General features: G+C 45.8%; 1 protein-coding gene across 7 annotated transcripts in view; it reads left to right on the top strand.

Annotated features, from left to right (window-relative positions):
- The window catches only part of LMF1 (lipase maturation factor 1), a 218,164-nt gene that overhangs the window by 4,182 nt on the left and 195,112 nt on the right, over positions 1-18,870 (top strand). For 6 of the 7 annotated variants that reach the window (XR_005827344.1, XR_005827345.1, XR_005827346.1 and 3 more), the window contains exon 2: positions 6,268-6,577. Coding sequence is in view for 4 of the 7 variants with exons in the window: in XM_040590105.1 (XP_040446039.1) it covers positions 6,268-6,577 (310 nt within the window). In the remaining 3 variants the exon portion in view is untranslated. Of the gene's footprint in view, positions 1-6,267; positions 6,578-18,870 lie in introns of those variants that run through there. The other variant, XM_040590104.1, reaches the window with a different exon arrangement.

The raw sequence follows: 18,870 nt of genomic DNA on the forward strand, positions 1-18,870 counted from the left end.
CCAGAGCTAGAGCTACGGGAGGTTCATGCTACTTCTTCCTAATTCTGAAATCTAAAGCCTTCTTGGGGGGGGGTTGGCTTCCTGTAGGTTCCTGCCTCTCCCTGGTGTCCTTCCTCCTCTCTTTCTCTCTGCCATCTCCCCTGCTTTCCCCTTTCTTTTTCCTCAGTTACATTAGAAGGCTCCTGGTAGCTTTCAGCTTGCCTAGTCAGGATTATAGTACATCTTCTGATGCTTTTTCTGCACTGAAAGGTTTTATTTCAGCGCAGTGCTTGTTAGCAAGGCTGTACAGCAACAGCAGTACTTTAGCACTGTGTCCTCTTAGTAAGCTACATGCCCTCCGGTTAACTCTGCACGAAAGAGCCGTGTAAGTGAGACAGAACTGCGTTTGGTCCCGAACAAAGCACTTTCACTGTGGGAAGATAAATTCATAGCAAGCAGTGATAGTTTAAGGGAAATGGTAAAAGAACCGAGGAGGAATCTTATCTCCCAGTTTGCTGCATGTCCAGAGCAGAGGGATCTCAGGTCATCCTCCAGCTGCAGGCTGAACTGCCCACTGGTGTGCTTTTGAACAACCTGGGTCCTACAGGGAAGCTTTTCAGCAGTGCCACAGCCCAGCCTTTCTATTTGCTTTCATGTTATTTCAAACAAAGAGGCAATGGGGAGATAAGCACTTAAAAAGCCCCCAAAGCAACAACCCCAAACTCTTGAGCTTTGCTGTGGATGGCAGTAAAACAAAAAAGTGGTAAGAACAGACTGCTTTGTTGTGTGTTTATTTGTGGCTGTAAGGTTGCACGATGAAAAGGGGGTGCTTGGTTTCACCTTGGCTCTTTGCTGAGTGCCATGGTGTTGTTTCTTCTGTGTTGCAAAACTTTGCAGGGGAATTTATCAATTGAAAACTTAGTTGATTCATTTCTCTGATAATAATGAAAATACCATGAATATTCTCCCCCTTCTTCTTTTCAGTAGTACAGCCTCAGCTTGCCAGCATCCAACATAGGGCCTTTTTGAACGCCGTGTTGGGTCAAAGGTGCACTTGATATATAGCTCCAGGCAGAATTTTTGTGTGTGTGCAAAATGTAGTTTGGTTTTCATGCAAAGCTCTTTGCTCTTGGTTCATTTCTTCTTGTGGTTTGGGCTTTAAGTAAAAGTTAAGACTTCTTTTAATGGGGGGAGAGAGAAAGCCATATGACCGGAAAGTTTTGGATTTCACGTCTTTAAATCTTTACAGAGCATGAAGAATGGGATTCTCTCATTCTCCTACCATGACAGGCTGAGCCTGGACCAAGGGAAAGGAACTGGGGTGACAGGGCAATATGGATAGACCAAATAATTTCAGATGGGTGACTCTTGTGTTGCACGCTTGGGTTGTGTTTATTGGTAGCATGTGGGTTTGAACAAGGAACGCGTTCAGTTTGGGAGGAGAGAGGAGGCTGGGAGGGGAAGAAGGTGGAGGGGGGGGAAGTTAATGGAAAAGTACAGTAAAGCACCTTCTGAGGTGAGAATAAGTAGTGAAGGTCTATTAGCAGTTGATGACAATTTACATGTCTTACTTATGTAAAGATCAGCTCGCAGCAGGTAGAGGAGCATGCTCCCATGTGAGCTGTCAAAGGCTCCGTCTGCCTCCTGAGTGGGAGGGAGCACCGGAGTCACAGGAGGCTCAGTTTTTTCAATCCACAAAGGAGCAAATAGTCTGAAGAATGGCAGAGTGCTTCAGGTGGAGCAGGGGAGACTGGCAGGGGCTGAAAGCACCCAAATTCAAGAAGAACTTCAAAAAAGTCCAGGCAGTCGCAGGGGTGATGGACAGAGTGATGGGGTTTTATGCTGGGTCTGGAGACTTGGAGGTGTGCAGAGCTGTGCAGGGAGCTGCAGGGCATGTCCCAGGGTTAGGAGCCCAGCTGTGGCCTCGCATCATTCCATCTGCAATGCTGGAAAGGATAGCTGCAGGCAAACATCGGCTTCTGCGTCCTGCTCAGCAAAGCATATTCTGAACTCTGAAAAAGTGCCTTTCTCAGTTATGTTCTCATTTGGTAAGTTGGTGCCAGAAAGTGAGAGTCATTCTGTGGGGTCTGGCCTGCTTAAGGGGGCTGGAAGGAGAGGGTGACTCCGGATCAGGCCCTGCATCATCTCACTCCATCCTGGGGGAATCTGCTGTGGACTCCTCAGTGCAGTGCATGCCTGAGCTGGAGGTAACTCAGGAGCTGGTGGGGGCAAGTTGCTTGGTGCGCAGGAATGCAAGTGTTTGCTGTTCTTGGTGGAAAAATAAATCCTGAACTGACAGGAGATGCTGATGAATGCATTGCCCAAAGTTTGCAAATCCCAGAGTCAGGTTTGCTGAGGAGGAAGGCAACTTCTGAGCAGGATGTAGAGTCGTGCAGCTCAGTTGGTGGCAGAGACTCTGCCCACTTGCCTGGCTAACAGCAGTGCCCAGTGGTTGCCCACTCAGACTCTCTTTTGCCATTTCAGCATCCCTGTGGGTAAGACCCTTCTCTCTTTTCTGCCAGAGATAGGAACAACTCTGGGCTGGCATGAGCCTTGCGGACACCCAAGGGCACAGCTTTACAGAGCATTTGGAGAGGCTAAGGCAGATGCAGTGCCATTGCTTGGGCAGACTCCATCCGTGCCTTGGGCCCCGTGGCATGGTTGAATGAAGAATGCTGTGTAGGTTGGCTCCCCCCAGCATAGGCTGACTTACTAACTGGTTCATGTAATGGAACTGCTTTGCCACTGTCTTGCCAGGAGGAAGGTACAGGACAAACGAGGAGCTGTTAACCTTGCCCCATGCTCTGGCAGTGCAGCGAGCATGCCAGCCAGTGCCCGAGGTGGAAGCAAACTTGTTTGACCATGTTTACCTGGAGGGAGTGGGAAGATGTAGAGTGGAAAAACCCCAAATACAAGGCCAAAGGGAGCCAGGTTTCAGAATAGGGGTTAAGGAAGAAGAAGAAAAACACAGGCTTTGGGGGCCAAAAAGGTCTCCCCCCATCAAACTAAGCAAAGGTCAAAGGGAAGGTTCGTGGAGGAGGGAGCAGGGTCTGTGTTACGGTCAATTTAAGGATACCGTTTCTTGAGAGGGGTTCAGGGAGAGGAAGCAATGACAAGCTGATAAATAACTTCCCTTTTTTTCCCCTGGATCTGTGCATCTCCTGTGTTGCTGAAATCCTTTGCAGAATCTGTCTTTAGTTTCTGGTAACACAGGAACTGCTGCCTACAGGGTGAAGCTTCCTGAAGGCTTAGCTGGTGCCTTGGGAGGGTAGATCTGGATGGTTTGGTGGGGGGGGCCTGAGAAGTGGGTGCTGCCTTAGGGATGTGCCCTTCAAAGGTGCTCCAAAAGATGCTGGAGGTGAGTGGAGAGGGAGCATGGCGTGGTGGAGACGGCAGCTCAGCTTGGGCAGTGTCCAGGAGGGGGAGCTGGGTCCAGGATGGAGCAGCACATCCCGGGAAGGCTGCCCAGTGTGAGCGAGCGATCACCAGCGCTTGGACTGGCCCCCATGGCCTGAGAGGGTGCTGGATCCAAACCTAGGTGAAACGGTCAGGATTTGTTTGGGTTAGATGAGTTCTTCATAAAGCAGGGCTGTTGCCGGTGGGATTTAGTTGTGAAATGGTAATGGAGAAATATCAGCAGTGCAGCGTCTTGTGAGAGATTGATGTTCCGGGAGAAAACCACTTTGGAGCCCAAACTGGGAAATCTTTAGATGTTCAGTTCTTGCCAGCCTATAATGCAGTCCTTGCTGCTTTCAGACTTAAAAAGGCTGTGCAGTATTTTGTACATACAATGTGTACTTTTCTGCAATTGCTATAGTTTGTTTCTCCTAATTTACCCTTTCCTTGTTTATCTTGCATACTGTGCAGGGGTCTAATTTAGATTTTTTTAGAAAAAAAAAACCTGCTTAGCAGTTACGGGTTGGGGCAGCAATTTCTATAGCATTTAGAGGTGAATTTGATTAGCACTTTTGGAAAACTGTGCAGCAAATTGCAGTGCTAATCAAGGGAAATCAAGCCATGGAGTTTTAAGGCAGAGTTGGTTTTTTGTTTTTCGGGGTTTTTTTAAACCAAAAATGAAGATATTAAGTTGTCTGAGGCTCCCAAGCATTATATTTCTGCCAGTTTCACGTGTCAGGCTTTCTGATTACACAGTTGTGCTGAACCAAGCGTTGGTAGAAAAATATGACTACTCTAAAATATAAAACACTTAATTTGCGGTCCAAAACTGATTCTTTAGTGTTGTGATCAGTTTTTCTCTTGTCCCCTCCCTCCCCCATCCATAACTGAGTAAATATTCTCCATGTCTTTTATTAGTTTGTAAAATCCTTCGCTGTACAAAAGACAAATGGGAAGAGATGCAGCCAATTAAACCCCCAACTTTATTGTGTTAGCGCTGTGATTCAGGGTCTGTTGAAATCAATGGGAACCCCTCCCAGTGACCTCCGATTCGCGTTGGATTGTGAGGTTTAGTGGTTTTTCAAATAAGAGCAAAATACACAGCATGTGCAAAGAGATGGAGTAAGTGTTAAGTGGATTAACTGAAATCCACTGGAGACCTTTGTATGTGTCTGGGGGGAATGGGACATTTATTTCTATTCCCTGGGGCTGCAGACATTTGATTGCTAGTCAAACTTCAAAGAAATGGGAATCCGGGCCTGAACTGGGGTATAGTTTCACACAGACTTTCCACCAGCATTCCCAGTGAGAGACACCAACCAGATGAACACCAGAATTCTTGTTTGCAGAATGACAGTATTCAGATAAGGAAGGAAACAGATTTGATCATTAACCAGGGAGGATTGGGGGGAAACAAACTGGCCTTTTGCAAGACCTCTGGTGTTGCTGTGTGTGACGTGGCTGGTGTTTGGATAATGTTTGAAAGATGGGTAAGTTAGCTGCTGGGAGCAAAAGGGATGGAGCCTAATCAGGAAATGTTGGCCTTCATAATTTTTTTTTCTGAGAAAAGGAGATTACTGCAGTTACAAACTGCAAACTGGTAACTGGAGGAGATTCCTAAAATATGAGATAATCCCTAGAAACTGACCAACTTTCTCTGTAGAACATCAAATTCTAGGTCTGTAATCTGTAATTAAATTGCTTATGTGCTGTTAAAAAAAGCATCTGGCTGTTCTAAGATTGTCCAGTGTAAGAGCATAGACACTATAAATGAGAGAGCTATAGTGACATATAAAAAGTAGCAATTTAGAGGACAGGAAAATATTAAGACTTTATATTTCCAACATACCAGGATGTGAGAGGATCCAGAAGGCCAACTCATAGCATAACTGCTGTCTTTTGCAGTTGCAGTGGATAACTGTTAACCATCACGCTGCCAAAAGAATTCAGGTGTCCTTTGAATGCCTCTTTAATAGTGTGTGAGTTAGCTGTCTTGTTATCAATATTTTGAAATATTAAGTGTTTTCAATATATGGATAAACTTCCAGTGCTTGATAGACGCACAGATAGTGTTTATGTGAAAATGAAGCCAAAGCGTAACCTTGCAGGCACAGTTTGCTCTGTGGGTTATTTATACTGGGAGCAGCAGACATTGTAAATCACCATCAATAACAAAATCCATGCTGGAGCTGTAGTCTATTGACACTGCAAAATATTTTGTGGAACTTAAATACCAAGGGTCAGAAAGTACAACTGTGTCTTTGCTGCTGCAGAGCTGAGGGCAGTTGTATGTGCTCTTCTGGCTGCTTCAGCCGTGCTCCACGGTATCTGTGCGGGAGCTGAGGGCTTCCCGGTGTCCCCTTTCCAAATGCTTTTTGTAGAAAGGATATTCTGTCCGAAAGCCTTGAAATTAATGTGTTACTTTCCCTTGTGCTCCGCAGTGCAATTAAGCTGTTTTCCTCATCTGCATTAGGAGATGAATAGCTGATGTGACTAACCTAGGGTCACGCAGAGTCTGGCAGAGCTGGGCTGCGCCTTCTGTTTCAGCATTGGGTCAGGGCTCTCTGTTACAGGGAGCTTTTCCCAGAAGTGTATTGTTGAGTGTGCCTGAAGCAAGTGGCATGTCCCTTACAGCTGTTGAGGAGAAAATTATCTTAAAACAGACTCTGTGCCATTTCCTGGTGTGAAGGCAGAGACCGTATTTATAGAATTCCTCTGCCTTCTGCATCATGGTTAATAGAAATGACTGTGTTGTATTTTAATGAAGATGAGGGCTTGTGAATAAATTCCTTTCTGAGGCATGAATATACTTCTGTAACTCTGAACTCAAAATACGTAACTTCTGCCTGGATGATTTCTAATACTGTTTCCCCTCTCCTTGTTTTCCTCTAGTTGTGGCATTCCTGGTGGCGTATCATCAAAACAAGCAGCTAATAGGGGAGAAGGGGCTGCTCCCTTGTAAACTGTACCTGCAGAATGTCAAAAAGTATTTCAAAGGGAAGATAAACCTGGATGCTCTGAGCTATGCACCAACAATCATCTGGTTTCTGGATTGGTCAGACATGGACAGCACCTTGGACTACCTCTCCCTCTTTGGCCTGGCAACTTCAGCCTTTGTATTGATAACTGGATGTGCAAACATGGTCCTCATGTCTGCCCTGTGGGTTCTCTACCTCTCGTTGGTCAATGTTGGACAGATCTGGTAGGTTAACAATCTCCCTGTTTTGTTTTTCTCTGTAATCTCTTGCTGTTCATTGTACACATTGACTTTCTGTCACCATTTGAGGTTGGTACTCTGGTAAGGAGCGATGTAAGAATGTGAGAAGGAAAGCATTTGGCAGAAATGAAGTATGGGCATGCCCCAGCTCTCTCTTTTACCTGGTATATCTGCCCTGATTTCTTTTGTCCTCTCTGAGAGGCAAATTGGCTGCATAACATGCCATGCTACACACGGTCCCTGCTGTGGAGTACTTTCCCTCATGGCTGTCGCAAGGGAATCCTCCTAATAATTACCTTTGAGATAGTTTCTCAATTTTCAGTTCTATCCAGAAGAGAGCTGAAACACTCAAGATAAGTACATGAAACTGGTGGGGAAAAAATAAAGGAAAAGTAGCGACTGCATATTGCCTTGCTGCAGGGAAAAGCTGTGATGCAAAAGGAAAGGCTTTAGGTGGTCCTCACACGTGTTAGGGCCCCAAACACATTGGTTAAAAGAGGATGGGCCCTTAGAACCCCAAATTTCATTAGTTCACCTCTTCAAGTACCTCTCTTCCTGTAGCCGAGATGGTGTGGTAACTTTGGGGAGGTAAAAGGCTATACCATGAAGAGGTGCCCAAGCTATGAACATGATAAGCTGTGTCACTGGGATATTCTTCCCAAATCTTCTGGCTCTACGACACATGACAAGGACAGCTTCCCCATAGATGGGCTCAGTGAATTTAATTTTAAGGATTTGCATGCACTTGGGCAGACTTGCATCTTGTCCAGTCCCATTCATTCCTATCCTACTCCAGATGGTATGTAAGTGGGTGAAGGATAACAGCTTTAGTTTTCTGAAAAGCTCTATTCTCTGAGTTCTTAACTCAGCATGAACTTAAGGCTATGAAACAAAGCCACAAAATTTTAAAAATAACTTGGTGGATAGTTTTCCATTGCCAGTTCCCAAGTTATTCCAAAATCGCTCATCTATTTTTCTAGATGTTTTATGTTACAGGGCAAGAATTCAAGCATAGTCCTGCTTTCACTTCCAGAGATACAGGAGCTTGTGTCATTGTAGCAGCAAAATCTGGATGTGTTCCTGGACTTCCTTCTGTTTGTGTTTCTCTTTGGGGCAGGGGGTGGGTGGGATGGAACCCTAACAACCTCCCCCTCAAGCTCCGGAGGTTTTGTAGCTGAAAGCTGGACCTGCAGTGACTCTTGGGGCTGAAGGTTTGATCTGGCTTGCTCCTGGAGCAGTGCACCAAGACATTAGCATGGCAGACTGTCTTCGTTAGTGCCCACAGGGCACTCTGGAGTGTTCAGTGTGCTGGTGCTATAGTGGTGCTACAATGTTGTTACAGTTTTGATTTTAAAGAGGGCTAGCTGGAAATGTGTTCTCTGTGTCATGTTCTGTGCTGGTCCTCTGCTCCCAGTTGCTATTCCTGGTACGGACAGACTGAAGGCAGAGGTGTGATGTCTTCTCTGCTGGTGCTGGAGGGGTGACGGTCTGCAGAATTCTTGAGGTTTTGCCAGAAGAAATCCGGTTGTGCCCGTTGAGCTCTGAGTGGCTGTTCTGTCATCTTTCAAGTCTTCAAGGGAGAAGCAAAGGGCCAGGCAGAGGGAGGGGAGCCTTCTTCCACGGCTGCACCGAGCCACCACCAGTGTCCAGCAGACCATGTCCAAACGCCTCTTCCTGAGCAGGGTTAGAAGCTCACGGCCAAGTGTTGGGTCTCTTTGCAGCTCTGAAGGCAATGAGCTGGCCAGCAGGAATGCAAGCAGAGCCCAGAGTTTGCCTTTTGTGGATGCTGTGGTTGAAAGGAATTGACTCTTGATATTTGAGATAAGGCTGTGTTTTTTCCTACTCTGCTAGTAGTTTAAAATTTACTCTGGCACAGACAGGTGACTCCTGGCACACAGCAATAACACACCAAAGGAATGGGTCAGGTTCTTCTGCAGAAGGGGTAAGAGAGAAAAGAGGGGGGGATAGGAGGCATTGCCTCAACTTCATTTCTCCTCCATTGTGGCATCAAATATATTAAACAGGAAATTAGGTCCTTCTTGTAAAGGGGTGGGGGAAGAGAATCAAAGCAACGCAGCAGTACAGTTCATTCAGCTGTGGCTGCATTTTTCATTAGATCCTCTGAAATGGGTCACTGGGTGGTCATACCGTATTATTATTGTGCATACAGTGTGACATTCAATGTGCGTACAGTGTGACACTGCAAGTAAACAGAGGGAAAAAGCAAGGGAGGGGATTAACTCATTTCTCACCATCCTCCAGGGAATGGTGGTGGTACGAGGGATGAGCTGAGAGTACCAGAAGTCTCATGAATTCTGCTGTTGATGGTGGGTGGATGGGTGGCAGCATTGTCCTTAAAACTAAGGCTGGCTTTAAAGCTCCCTTTACATGCTGGTTTGTAGGTGGGGTTAGATGGTCCGTTAACTTTGTCTTACTCTGAGATTTGGGCAGATTGAGAGGTTTGGATGAGTTCTGATTCTTCTCCAAAGCATCTGTTGAAGACCACAGATGATCTTATAAAGGGGGAAAGGACAGTGTTGTCAGGCATCACTCATCAGTTACCAAGATAGCTCAGCAAAAAGGCATCTGAAATGAGGAAGAAATTCCTCCTGTGGCTGCATTGTTTTGTCGTTACCGTACAGCCTTTCTCAAAGCTCCTCTTCAGCCGGCAGGCACAGACTCCTGCGAGCTGGCACGGCTGGGCCGGGCACGGACCCACGGCCTGACCCGATCCAGCAAAATCCTTTGCAGTAGTTGCCTGGGAAGCCAGTTCAAGGAAGATACGGAGTGATAAGGAGGAATAGAGCTCTCTTCTTTAGGCCACTGAGGAACAATTTATTCCTTTTATCGCCTTTTCTTTTTCTATTTTAATTTTAAATGTTTCTATTTGTTTTGGGCTGGAGACTCCAGATAGTGGGTGCTGCTGAAGGAGCGAGTCTTTCAACTGCTGTCCAGCTGGCTTGGGCTCAGAGTCAGAGGAAGCTTTAGAAGAGCAAACTGTCTCCTTTGAAGGGCAGGACATGTTGCCTGCCTGCCCTGGTACTGCCAGCCTCCACCTGTGAGCTAGGGGACACTCCACACTGTGCCTGGGGACAGCTGAGCCTGCTGTGACAGCTCGGCAAGGGACCAGCTGAAGGTCTTTGAGGGTGTTACAACCCTTAAGAAAGCTGCTCCTGGAACAGGCTGATGTGAGCTGTTTGTAATGGATTTTGCGGGATAAGGGATTACTTCGGTAACCTAAAATCCTGAGAACTGGGGCCAGGATGTTGTCCTGGCCCCGAATTCTTGACTTTGCCAGTTTCTCTTGGCTCTGCCAAAGAGCAGGTGGGCTGTCTGAAATAAGATGCACTTTGGTGGTTCTCAAAACTAGGCTAGCTTTCAGAGAAAAACATCTTGATTTTGGTACCTGTGAAATGCGGTGCCAAGGTTGCCTTTGTTGAATTTGAAAGTGGAATGTACCAGGGAGCTTTTGTAATTCTGAGCACTCTGTTCCCAAAAGAGTTGTGGTACTCAGGGTCTGCTCAGACCAAACCTGGACACGTTCTCTTGGTCATGGGGCACGCATATTATTGTGCCACACTTGCATCAAAAGCTCAGTGTGTCTGTCTGAAAATACTGGATTTCCACCCCTCCTCTTCCATTTTGAACTTTTTCTCTTGAAGTAGGAGGAGACTGTCAAGAATCTAAAAATCTGCCAGTGCAAAAGAATGTTTAATGTCTCGCCCGTCGGCTGGGTGAACACTTAATCATGACATTAACTTTTAACCTTGATTTTTCTTGTAATTTTTGCAGACTATGGCTGATTTCAGTGAAATAGTAAAAGGTAGTCCCAACTTGAGTATAATGAAAGCTATTTAATGAAGCTAAAGATGCTTAAAAAGATTTTGTGGGAGTTCCTCATACTTCAGCATCCATTTTGCAGACTGCAAATCCTGCTTGTCTAGGCTCGGTCATTGGAAGAACAGCGCAGCTCCACAGGTCCCGCACAAATGGCTTTGCCTTCCTCCCCACTTCCTCCCTTCTGAATATTAATATAATGGATTGTCGTGCATTTAAATAAGAATGGGGAAAGCTGCCCCTTTGTTTAAAAGTAAAAATACTTGTTGCAGGTGACCTCATGAAACCTCCATTTGTGGTTTTATTCCCTATGGTTTCTGCTGGGACGTACGTCTGCAGCAATGGACCATCGGCAGTAGGGGCCCTTTGTTAGGACAAGCTCTCCGGGAGAGGCATTCCGGCAGAAGTTAAATCATTTCTGTACTAGAATAACTAATGCACTTCTAAAGTGAATTTGTAATTCTGGAATAAAATCACTTTTATCCCACAGTAAGGTGTCTCCGGAGAGCTATTACATTTTCTTATATAAACAAACTTTTAAACTACTCTGCCACTGATCTCCTGTTTCTTCTTCTGTTGTTTCCTCACTGAACCACCCCCCCTGGCATTTTCAAATGTCAACTGAAAACTCTTCCTTTCCCTTGGTTATTATGTTGTTTCATTTTACAAAGCATATTGCCCACTGTTAGAGAGTACAGTTTGTAAGGCGCTTGATACAAAAGCTGGAATTGTGGTTTTTTTAAATCCTATTGCCTTTTTTTCTGTCATGGCTAAGATTCTGGTAGAGTTACAGGAGCTCAAGGGAATAGGTTAAACAAGCCAATAAATAAAATGTTATAGCATGAAGTGGCTACAATGTTCTTTTCAGTGTGTTCTTCCCGTGTGGAAAACATTGGTGGGGCTACTGCTAACAGGTATTTAGGGTAAAATAAGACTAAGCAGCACACCTTTTTTTCTGCAAGGCATATGAAACTGAACAGTACTTTACCACCGTACAGCCCCGGGGACTGGGGGCGAGTGCCGTCTGAGCTGTGCTTGTGTGCCCTTCGAAGCCTGTGTGCCCAGGTGGTTTCCAAAAAGTTGGAGATGCTGCAGTGCTTTTCTAGAACACAGAGGGGAGGATGTACCTCTGTCTTTCTGGCCCCAAATGCTTGGTGGTTTTTCATATTTAGCTGATTGAACATTATTAATAGCTTTTAACTTTAGTATTAAGGACTTATTGGAGGGACAGGTATGCTGCAGGGCATGAAAGCATGTCTCTGAGGCATTTAATTTGATTGCAATTACATTATTGTCCTCAGAAGATCATTTACAACAGAGAACGAAGAAAGACTTGTATGTCATGGAGGTTTTGTGCCTTATATGTCTCATTAAAAACTATTTGACCTATGCAGGACTTTAATCACAGTCTTCTGTGTGCTAGTGGATGAACTGGTGACTGGTTCAGGCTGAAGTCTGTTAAATGCTGAGGGGCTGATCAGATTCTCAGGGCTGTGTTTTCACTCTCCAGGAGGGCATTAGTAGCCATTAAATGGACTTCTTCCCTACTTTCTTTCCTCTTATATTCTACAGCTTTGATTTTTCAGTCTAAAGCACCCGGGGGTTTTGTCTAGTGTCATCCTATTTGGTAAAGGTTAGAGACAGATCTCTTCTCAGTTTCTTATTCCAGCTTGTAAAACAGCCAGTGTGTGAATTGTGGCTAGATTTGGCAAAACATCATTCCCATTTTCAATTGTACTGGTTTGTGACCCTCTTATGACGAGGGCACAGCACTTCCAGAGATCGTCATTTTATGACAAGGAGAGCCCTAGTCTGACACACAACATACAGATGGAAGAATCACCCTTCGAGCTTCCAGCAGACCAGAGACAGATCAAGGGTGAATTAATGTATCCACACGGGTGCATTTGAGCTAATGCATGTTTTATTAAGTAGCATGGCTAATTCGGTAAGACCTTTTTGACTGCCTCCAAGCAAGCTCTGAAAGACCAGGAGCTGTGCATGTAGGCAATAGGAACTTGTGTGCCTGGGGTTTCATCAGTATGCTTGGTTTGCTTGGGAAGTTCTGAGAGACCTCATGGTGTGGGCAGGAATGGATGTGTTGGGCTTAACTGTGTGACCTTGGCAAGGTCTTTCCATCAGTCTGTATCTTGCTTTATCTGCCTGTCTGGAAGTAATACAACCTTGTGCTGAGGGATTGTGAGACTTAATTGATATCAGCTTTACAGATATTAAAGTTTGAAGCACAAGCAAAAATTAATGCTGTGCCTGAGTCCAGTGTACAATTTTGTGTATTTTAAAAAATAATATCTAGACTTCTAGATGAGTTGCATTAACTTGATGCGTATGCTAAATTGGAGTCATTTGAAGTTTGCTGGGGGCTTTGCAAATAACCCACTTACTGAGAACCCTTTTTGCAACCTGGCTTTATTTTTCTAGCTCTCCAAAATATCCCAATGACAACAACAACAAGAAAACTTAGAATATCTTATTCCTTTATCTGGCCCTGGCCTTGGCAATAAACCTCAGGAATTTCTTTGTTATTGTGGATTGCAGCCTTGCATCCCTTTTACTCTGAACTGCCCTCCCTCTTTCCCCAGAAAGAAAAGATTATCTCTAGAAACGTAAACCAAAAGTTGAAGGATCTCAGGGGGTCATCCTTCCTGTCGAGGAAGCTGCTTTTTGGCACTTCCTACTTGCATAGAAGAGAGAGAGCATATCGGTTTCAAAGAATGCTGTGAGCAGCCGTGAGCAGTTGATATGACATATTAATGAAAACAAAGATTAATACCATGTGACACTGTTGCCTTGCAGTACAACTGGGAACTAATGAGGCTAATGAGAACCATATTTTTGTTTGAGAGATTAAAATTTAATCATCGCTGATGTCAGAAATGAATAATTTAGCATTTCCCCCTGCAGCATGTGTAAGGTTTCCCTTCCCTGCCCTAGGCTGGCTTTTGGTTTAGCAGCAGTCCTTGAGAGGGGCCAGCCCCTTGCCATCTACTCGCCTGGCATGGCTGGGAAGGAGCAGGGTGATGCTGTAGCTGGCTGGCCTTCCCTAGCCCCTGAGACCTGTAAATGTGCTCTGCAGTGTGAGGTTATTTGTCTTGGTTGAGGCAGTTGAGTTAAATGCAGGTGGCAGTGGGTGGTATGCCATTAATTTAGGCTGATTTTTTTTAAGGGGCAAATAGAAGCAAAGAACACAATTTCGTGTAGGATGCCCAGGGAGCCTTGAGTGTGCTCCTGCCCCATCTGCTCCAAAAAATGTGCATTAGACTGTAAGTGTGGAGAGGTCTGAAAAGGCAGGCAGAGATGAACCTGATTGAAGAAGCCAGGTCCAGCTATGTTGTACGTTTCAGAAGATCTGTGTGAGCTGGTAGAAGAGCTCCCAAAAGCTGTAAGGGCTGCCAAGGGATGCTTCGGTGGCGTCTCAGGATGCCCCGGCTCTGGTTGTTGCCTGCTTCTGTGAATACATTCCTAGAGAAGAACTGACCCACGGCAAGTCTAACTTGCCATTGAAACGCAATACCAAAAACAGGAGAAGGGGCTTTGGTAAAATGGTGTGCGGGGGTTTCTTGAGCAGCTGCAGCACGGAGATGTCAGCATTACTGCTGGGGCTATTGATTCTGTAGCAAGTAATGCTGCTGAGATTAGTGTCATCTGAATAATGTGAATGCTTGTAGAAATGTAAATAGGTTTTAAAAGAGGGAAGTTAAAGAGGAATTTAAATGTTCTACATTGGCTGCTGGCATGTATTGTTTTGACTTACTGTAATTACTGGCTTTGCCTTACTTAACAGTAGCATCTTTGGAGGATTTTTTTTTGTTTTTCATCTGCTGTAAGATATCCAGAGGCCTATAAAAATTAATTCACCATATGTAGGAGAGGTGATGTCTTTGTCTACAGTAGAAACCAGCATTGTGCCGAGGGTCCCCTTAAGGTGTGTGCAGGGGCTGTAGCATTACGTCCATACCGCAGTGGGTGTTAGGATGCTGGCTGCTGCTCCCATGACCATCGCATTGCTGGCCAGCACTCCTCCTGCCCCAGCACATGTTCCATCTGTTAAATATGCACTGTGGAATTGCCCTCTGACTCCTGGTTCATAACCTTTTATCACATTAATCCCAGTAATCGATTCTGTCTAAATATCGGGACTGGTACCCGTACATAGTATCAGGAAAGCACAGAAAGGCATTGGGGTGTGTCTGCTACTTTGCAGAAAGCCTGACAAAATGACCTAACGTCGTAGAGCATAATGCTTTGATAGCACAGCAAACATCAGCAGAAGGCACGTAGCGATATTCTTTCACCTCCTTCCTGCTTCCCCTAATTTGGTTTCACGGGAACACCATGTTAAAACGTCAGTGGCAACTGGAATGGGATATGGGTAAAGCCGTTGCACAGGGAGCTGTGTATACAGGTGAGGAACACCACACCTTTTCCTGAGCACAGTCAGTCTCTACCTTCCAATCATTTCTGCAGATCACAGCCAATAAGCAAGTAAGAGCAAAGTAATTATCAGAAGATGATGTGGTTGGTGCCGTGGCTACACAATGGCTGATGTACCACAGGGCTTTGCCAGAGACAAAGACAAATATTTTTTTAATTGCTTATTATCTGGCACATCCAATTGCCAGCTGTAGCCAGCATGTAGACTTGGGTATTGATTCCACAGCTGAAAGATTTAGGAAAAGAAAGAATAATGGCTTTTTCATGATTTTTTTGTTTTGTTTGTTTTTAAACTGTAACTTGCCAAATAGCTTCATGCACCCAGTCTAGTCCAGCACATGTTCATTTTATTGAACTCATCTAACTTCTCAAGCAGCTGTGGTTGGAAAGAACGTTAATACAGTGATTGGTAGAGCTGAAAAGCAATCAGGGCTTAGGGAAGGGTCCAAGCCGTGGTGGGATCTGTGTTTACTAACTTCCCTAAGGGTCTTAATCCCAAAATCTATTCTTGAGAACAGTGTTTGCTACCAGTGGTGTGCCGGCTCATCTCCGGGCTGGGCTTACTGCACAACCAGAGTTGTTTGCAGGGCTGAGCCGTGTTACTGGAGAAATGTTCCAGGTCTGTCTGGGTGAACAGCAGCTCTGTCCTGGAGAAGGGGGGGCAAGTGACCGCAAAAGTAAGCGGGCTCTCTTGGGCAAAGGGTCTGGGGTAGAAAGTACGTGGAAACTTGCATTAGGGTAACTCATGTCTTTATGCACTTAGGGGAGAGGAAGTGATTGTGCTCTCACTGAAACCCGCAGCCTTGCTGCAGACCTCTTCATTTCATGGAGAATCGCACTGAGTCTGCAAAGTGGTTGGCAGTGGGGAGCCAGCCTTTGGAGAGAGATTAATTCATGCAATTAATGTATTTTAAAAAAATAAATCAAGGAATGGAATTACTGCAGTGCCATTTTCCTGGAATTTTACCTGCCAGCATGCTGGCAGCAGAAATAGAAAACCTTTCTGCTGCTGGTCCTGAAAAAGCAGGATTGCAGTACTCGCTTTGGGCTGCCTTGCTGTGCGTGCCCGCCTGCCGAAATGCTGTAGTGGGACTGACCTCTTGTTCTAGAGCTTGAATGTCTCCAAGCTGATGCTGACCCCTTTATTTTCATCAGTGTCTGTTTCCACTTGCAGTGTGCATGCTTTTCAAGTTTGTTTCTCCGAGGGAAATGCGGCGGTTGCAGCAGGTCGGGCAGCCTGGCGCGGCTCCTGCTGGGCTGCGGTGGGGCAAAGCGGGGCAGGGGAGCTGCGGTGCTGCTGCCGTCGCCTCCCTGCTGCTGCTGCCGTTCTCAGCAGCCAGCTTTTAAGGAGCAGCTCAGAGCAGGGTTACTGAGGCTGCTATTTCACCATCTGGGTTTGGCACTGGAAGGACTTCACCAAAGCAGACTTCACTTGAGTTTTGTGAATTCTGCAGTTGCATAAGCCAGGGTTTGTAATGATTTTTAGCTTTGGAAATGAGCATGGACAGAACAGTTGGTGAGTGCTGGGGCTTAGCTGGGTGATTCAAATTTGGTCTTTTAACCAAGCTTGGTTCCCTGCCTTGCAAGGGGAAAATAAAGTGGTGCTTCGATGGCTTGCTGCCTGGGAGCTGCCGCTTGCTCGGCTGCGGGCAGAGCCATGGTGCGGTGCCCGACCGTGTTGCGGCTGCGCAGGACGGGACATGGGTGTGAGCGCCCGGCGTTGCTCCAGGAGGGCGGCCGTCCCATTCCTTGTCCACTGCTTGGCTCCAGCTCTGCTCAGGCACCTTTCCCAGCACCATGTGCAAACTGTGGAGTAAGCCTTATCCTCAAGCACACTTTTTTTGTTTTGTTATCCCTGCTCCTTCCATTTAAATTGTGGACGTTGTAATTACAGAGCACAGAATCCCAGTTTTTAGAGATCTGTGACCACAATAAAGTGAATCCAGAAACCAGACAAGTGGTTTCATTTACTACCATTCTAGCTTATTTCCTCCCCCCCACAACCGCTGTGCAATACTAAAGGCTTGGCAGCAACTGAAACCAGCTGTCAAAAATGTTTCTTACCCCCACGCTTTTACGTTAATGATGTTCTGAAATTAATGGTGCACTAGACTAATTCTGTCATCTCATTTTGATGGACTCTTGGTCTCTTGCAAGTGATGTTTGCCAACTGGCTGCTTTGTTTTTAGGCAGTGTGTGGAGGAAATAGATCCCCAGGTGCCAGGTACTGTACGTATATATACGTTGAAAAGATGTTTGTTTGTCCTAAATGTTCACAGCTTTAATTTAGTTGATATGTTGTGGCTCACCAAACAAGCTTTCAGGCACGTAAACCACTAACTTTTAGGACCGTCGTGTGCAAGGCAGCAGTGAATGAGGTTTTCCACCTCTTGGAGCTGGGGAGGTGTCAGCCAGCATCTTGTGTCTTTGTCACGTTGCACTGGAAGTGGCTACAGCCCCATGCCAGGCAGAGAAGACGCACAAGCCTCGGTGGTGGGGAAGAAAGTGGTAGTGAAAAGCTGAAGGAGATGAATTTGATTAATTGAGAGAAAGGAAAGCAGGGAAAGGAGACGAAGATCTTCAAGTGCGTGAAAGCAGCTAGTTTCCACCCTCTCTTCTGTTCTCTGTATTTGCTGTCTCCACGTGGCTAGGACAAGGAGCTGTTGGTTTACGTGGTGGAGGAAAACACAGGTTAGACATAAGGAAAAGCCTTCTAAACGTACGCACGGAGGAACACTGGGCTGAATACCTGGAGAGGAAGGTGGAGTCTGTTACTGCTTAGACAGGCATCTGTCAGCGGTGATTCTCACAGTCAGACCTGTCTTGGGGCAGGTGGATTTTCCACGTTTGCTGTACTTCCATGATTTAGCCCTTTTGTTCTCCCCTCATACCATGCCTGGATTTACATCAGGCAGCTTATCCAGCTTTCCCTGTTACTGAAATTTTGGAAGGAAGCTCTTCGCTCTGCCAGTTGTGTGTCCATTTGATTGCGCGCTCTGGTCTGAGGCTGCTACCATCTCCTGGGGAGGTGGTCCCCTGCTTCCCGGCTGGGTATCGGAGGGAAGACCAGTTAATGTCACATTTCCATCCTTCACAGGGAAGGGATACCTCACCGTAGAGCTTCTACCTGGTTTCCATTGCAGAGAGGTGCTGCTGTGGAAACCTTGTTACAGCAGATTTTGGAGCCACATCCTGATGGGGAATAGAAAACGTATCTGTACTACCCAAATACCTTTTCCCCCATCCTAAGTTACACAGCTGGGAGATTGAGAGAGATTCATAATGGAGAGGGAAGGTGACATCTGGGTTCACTTTCCATAGAGGATGTTCTCCATGGAGAACAGTGAGAGGAGCTGTTAACACCATCTGCAGATTAGGGGTGAAGCAGGGAATTACCCTGCTTGTGGAAATCAGTTTTGTTAGAAGGGCCTTGCGGTGTTTGGCACTGCTGGGGTGTGAGTGGTGGGTAGGACTGGGTTTTTTTCTCCTTTTAGATTATAAATACAGATGTATTTTCCTAGTAAGCATCGATAGATGTAAAGATAACAGTTCCTGTCTATGTTCTAGTACTATTTCTTAATAGACTATTTAGAATTTTGTTGTTTTTTACAGATTTACGAGAGGAGTCCCTGTCCCAGACAACTGTTGCATTAAATAATCTGTGTAGCTATGGGGTAGGTGAGCAGAGAAGGAATATGAATTTGTTGGACAAGTCTGGCCAATCTGCTTTTCCTCCTCCTTGAGCAAATAGAAACAATCATTTTGCATTTGCACACAGGAAAAAAAAAGCTGTTATACAGAAGAGGCGGTGTTTTTTGCTGCGTTGGTTTGGGAGCTCCCTGTTGGTTTGCAGAGTGGTGCCTGTGCACAGTTCGGAGATGTGGGGAGCTCTTGCAGAGCTGTGTCTTCGGCCCCAGCTCAGCTTCATGCTGCCTCCACCACGGGCACTGACAGTGGGAAGTGTTTTCTTCAGGAGTGATGTCATTTAA

This window comes from Falco naumanni, chromosome 4, assembly GCF_017639655.2.
Source record: "Falco naumanni isolate bFalNau1 chromosome 4, bFalNau1.pat, whole genome shotgun sequence".
NCBI lineage: Eukaryota > Metazoa > Chordata > Aves > Falconiformes > Falconidae > Falco > Falco naumanni.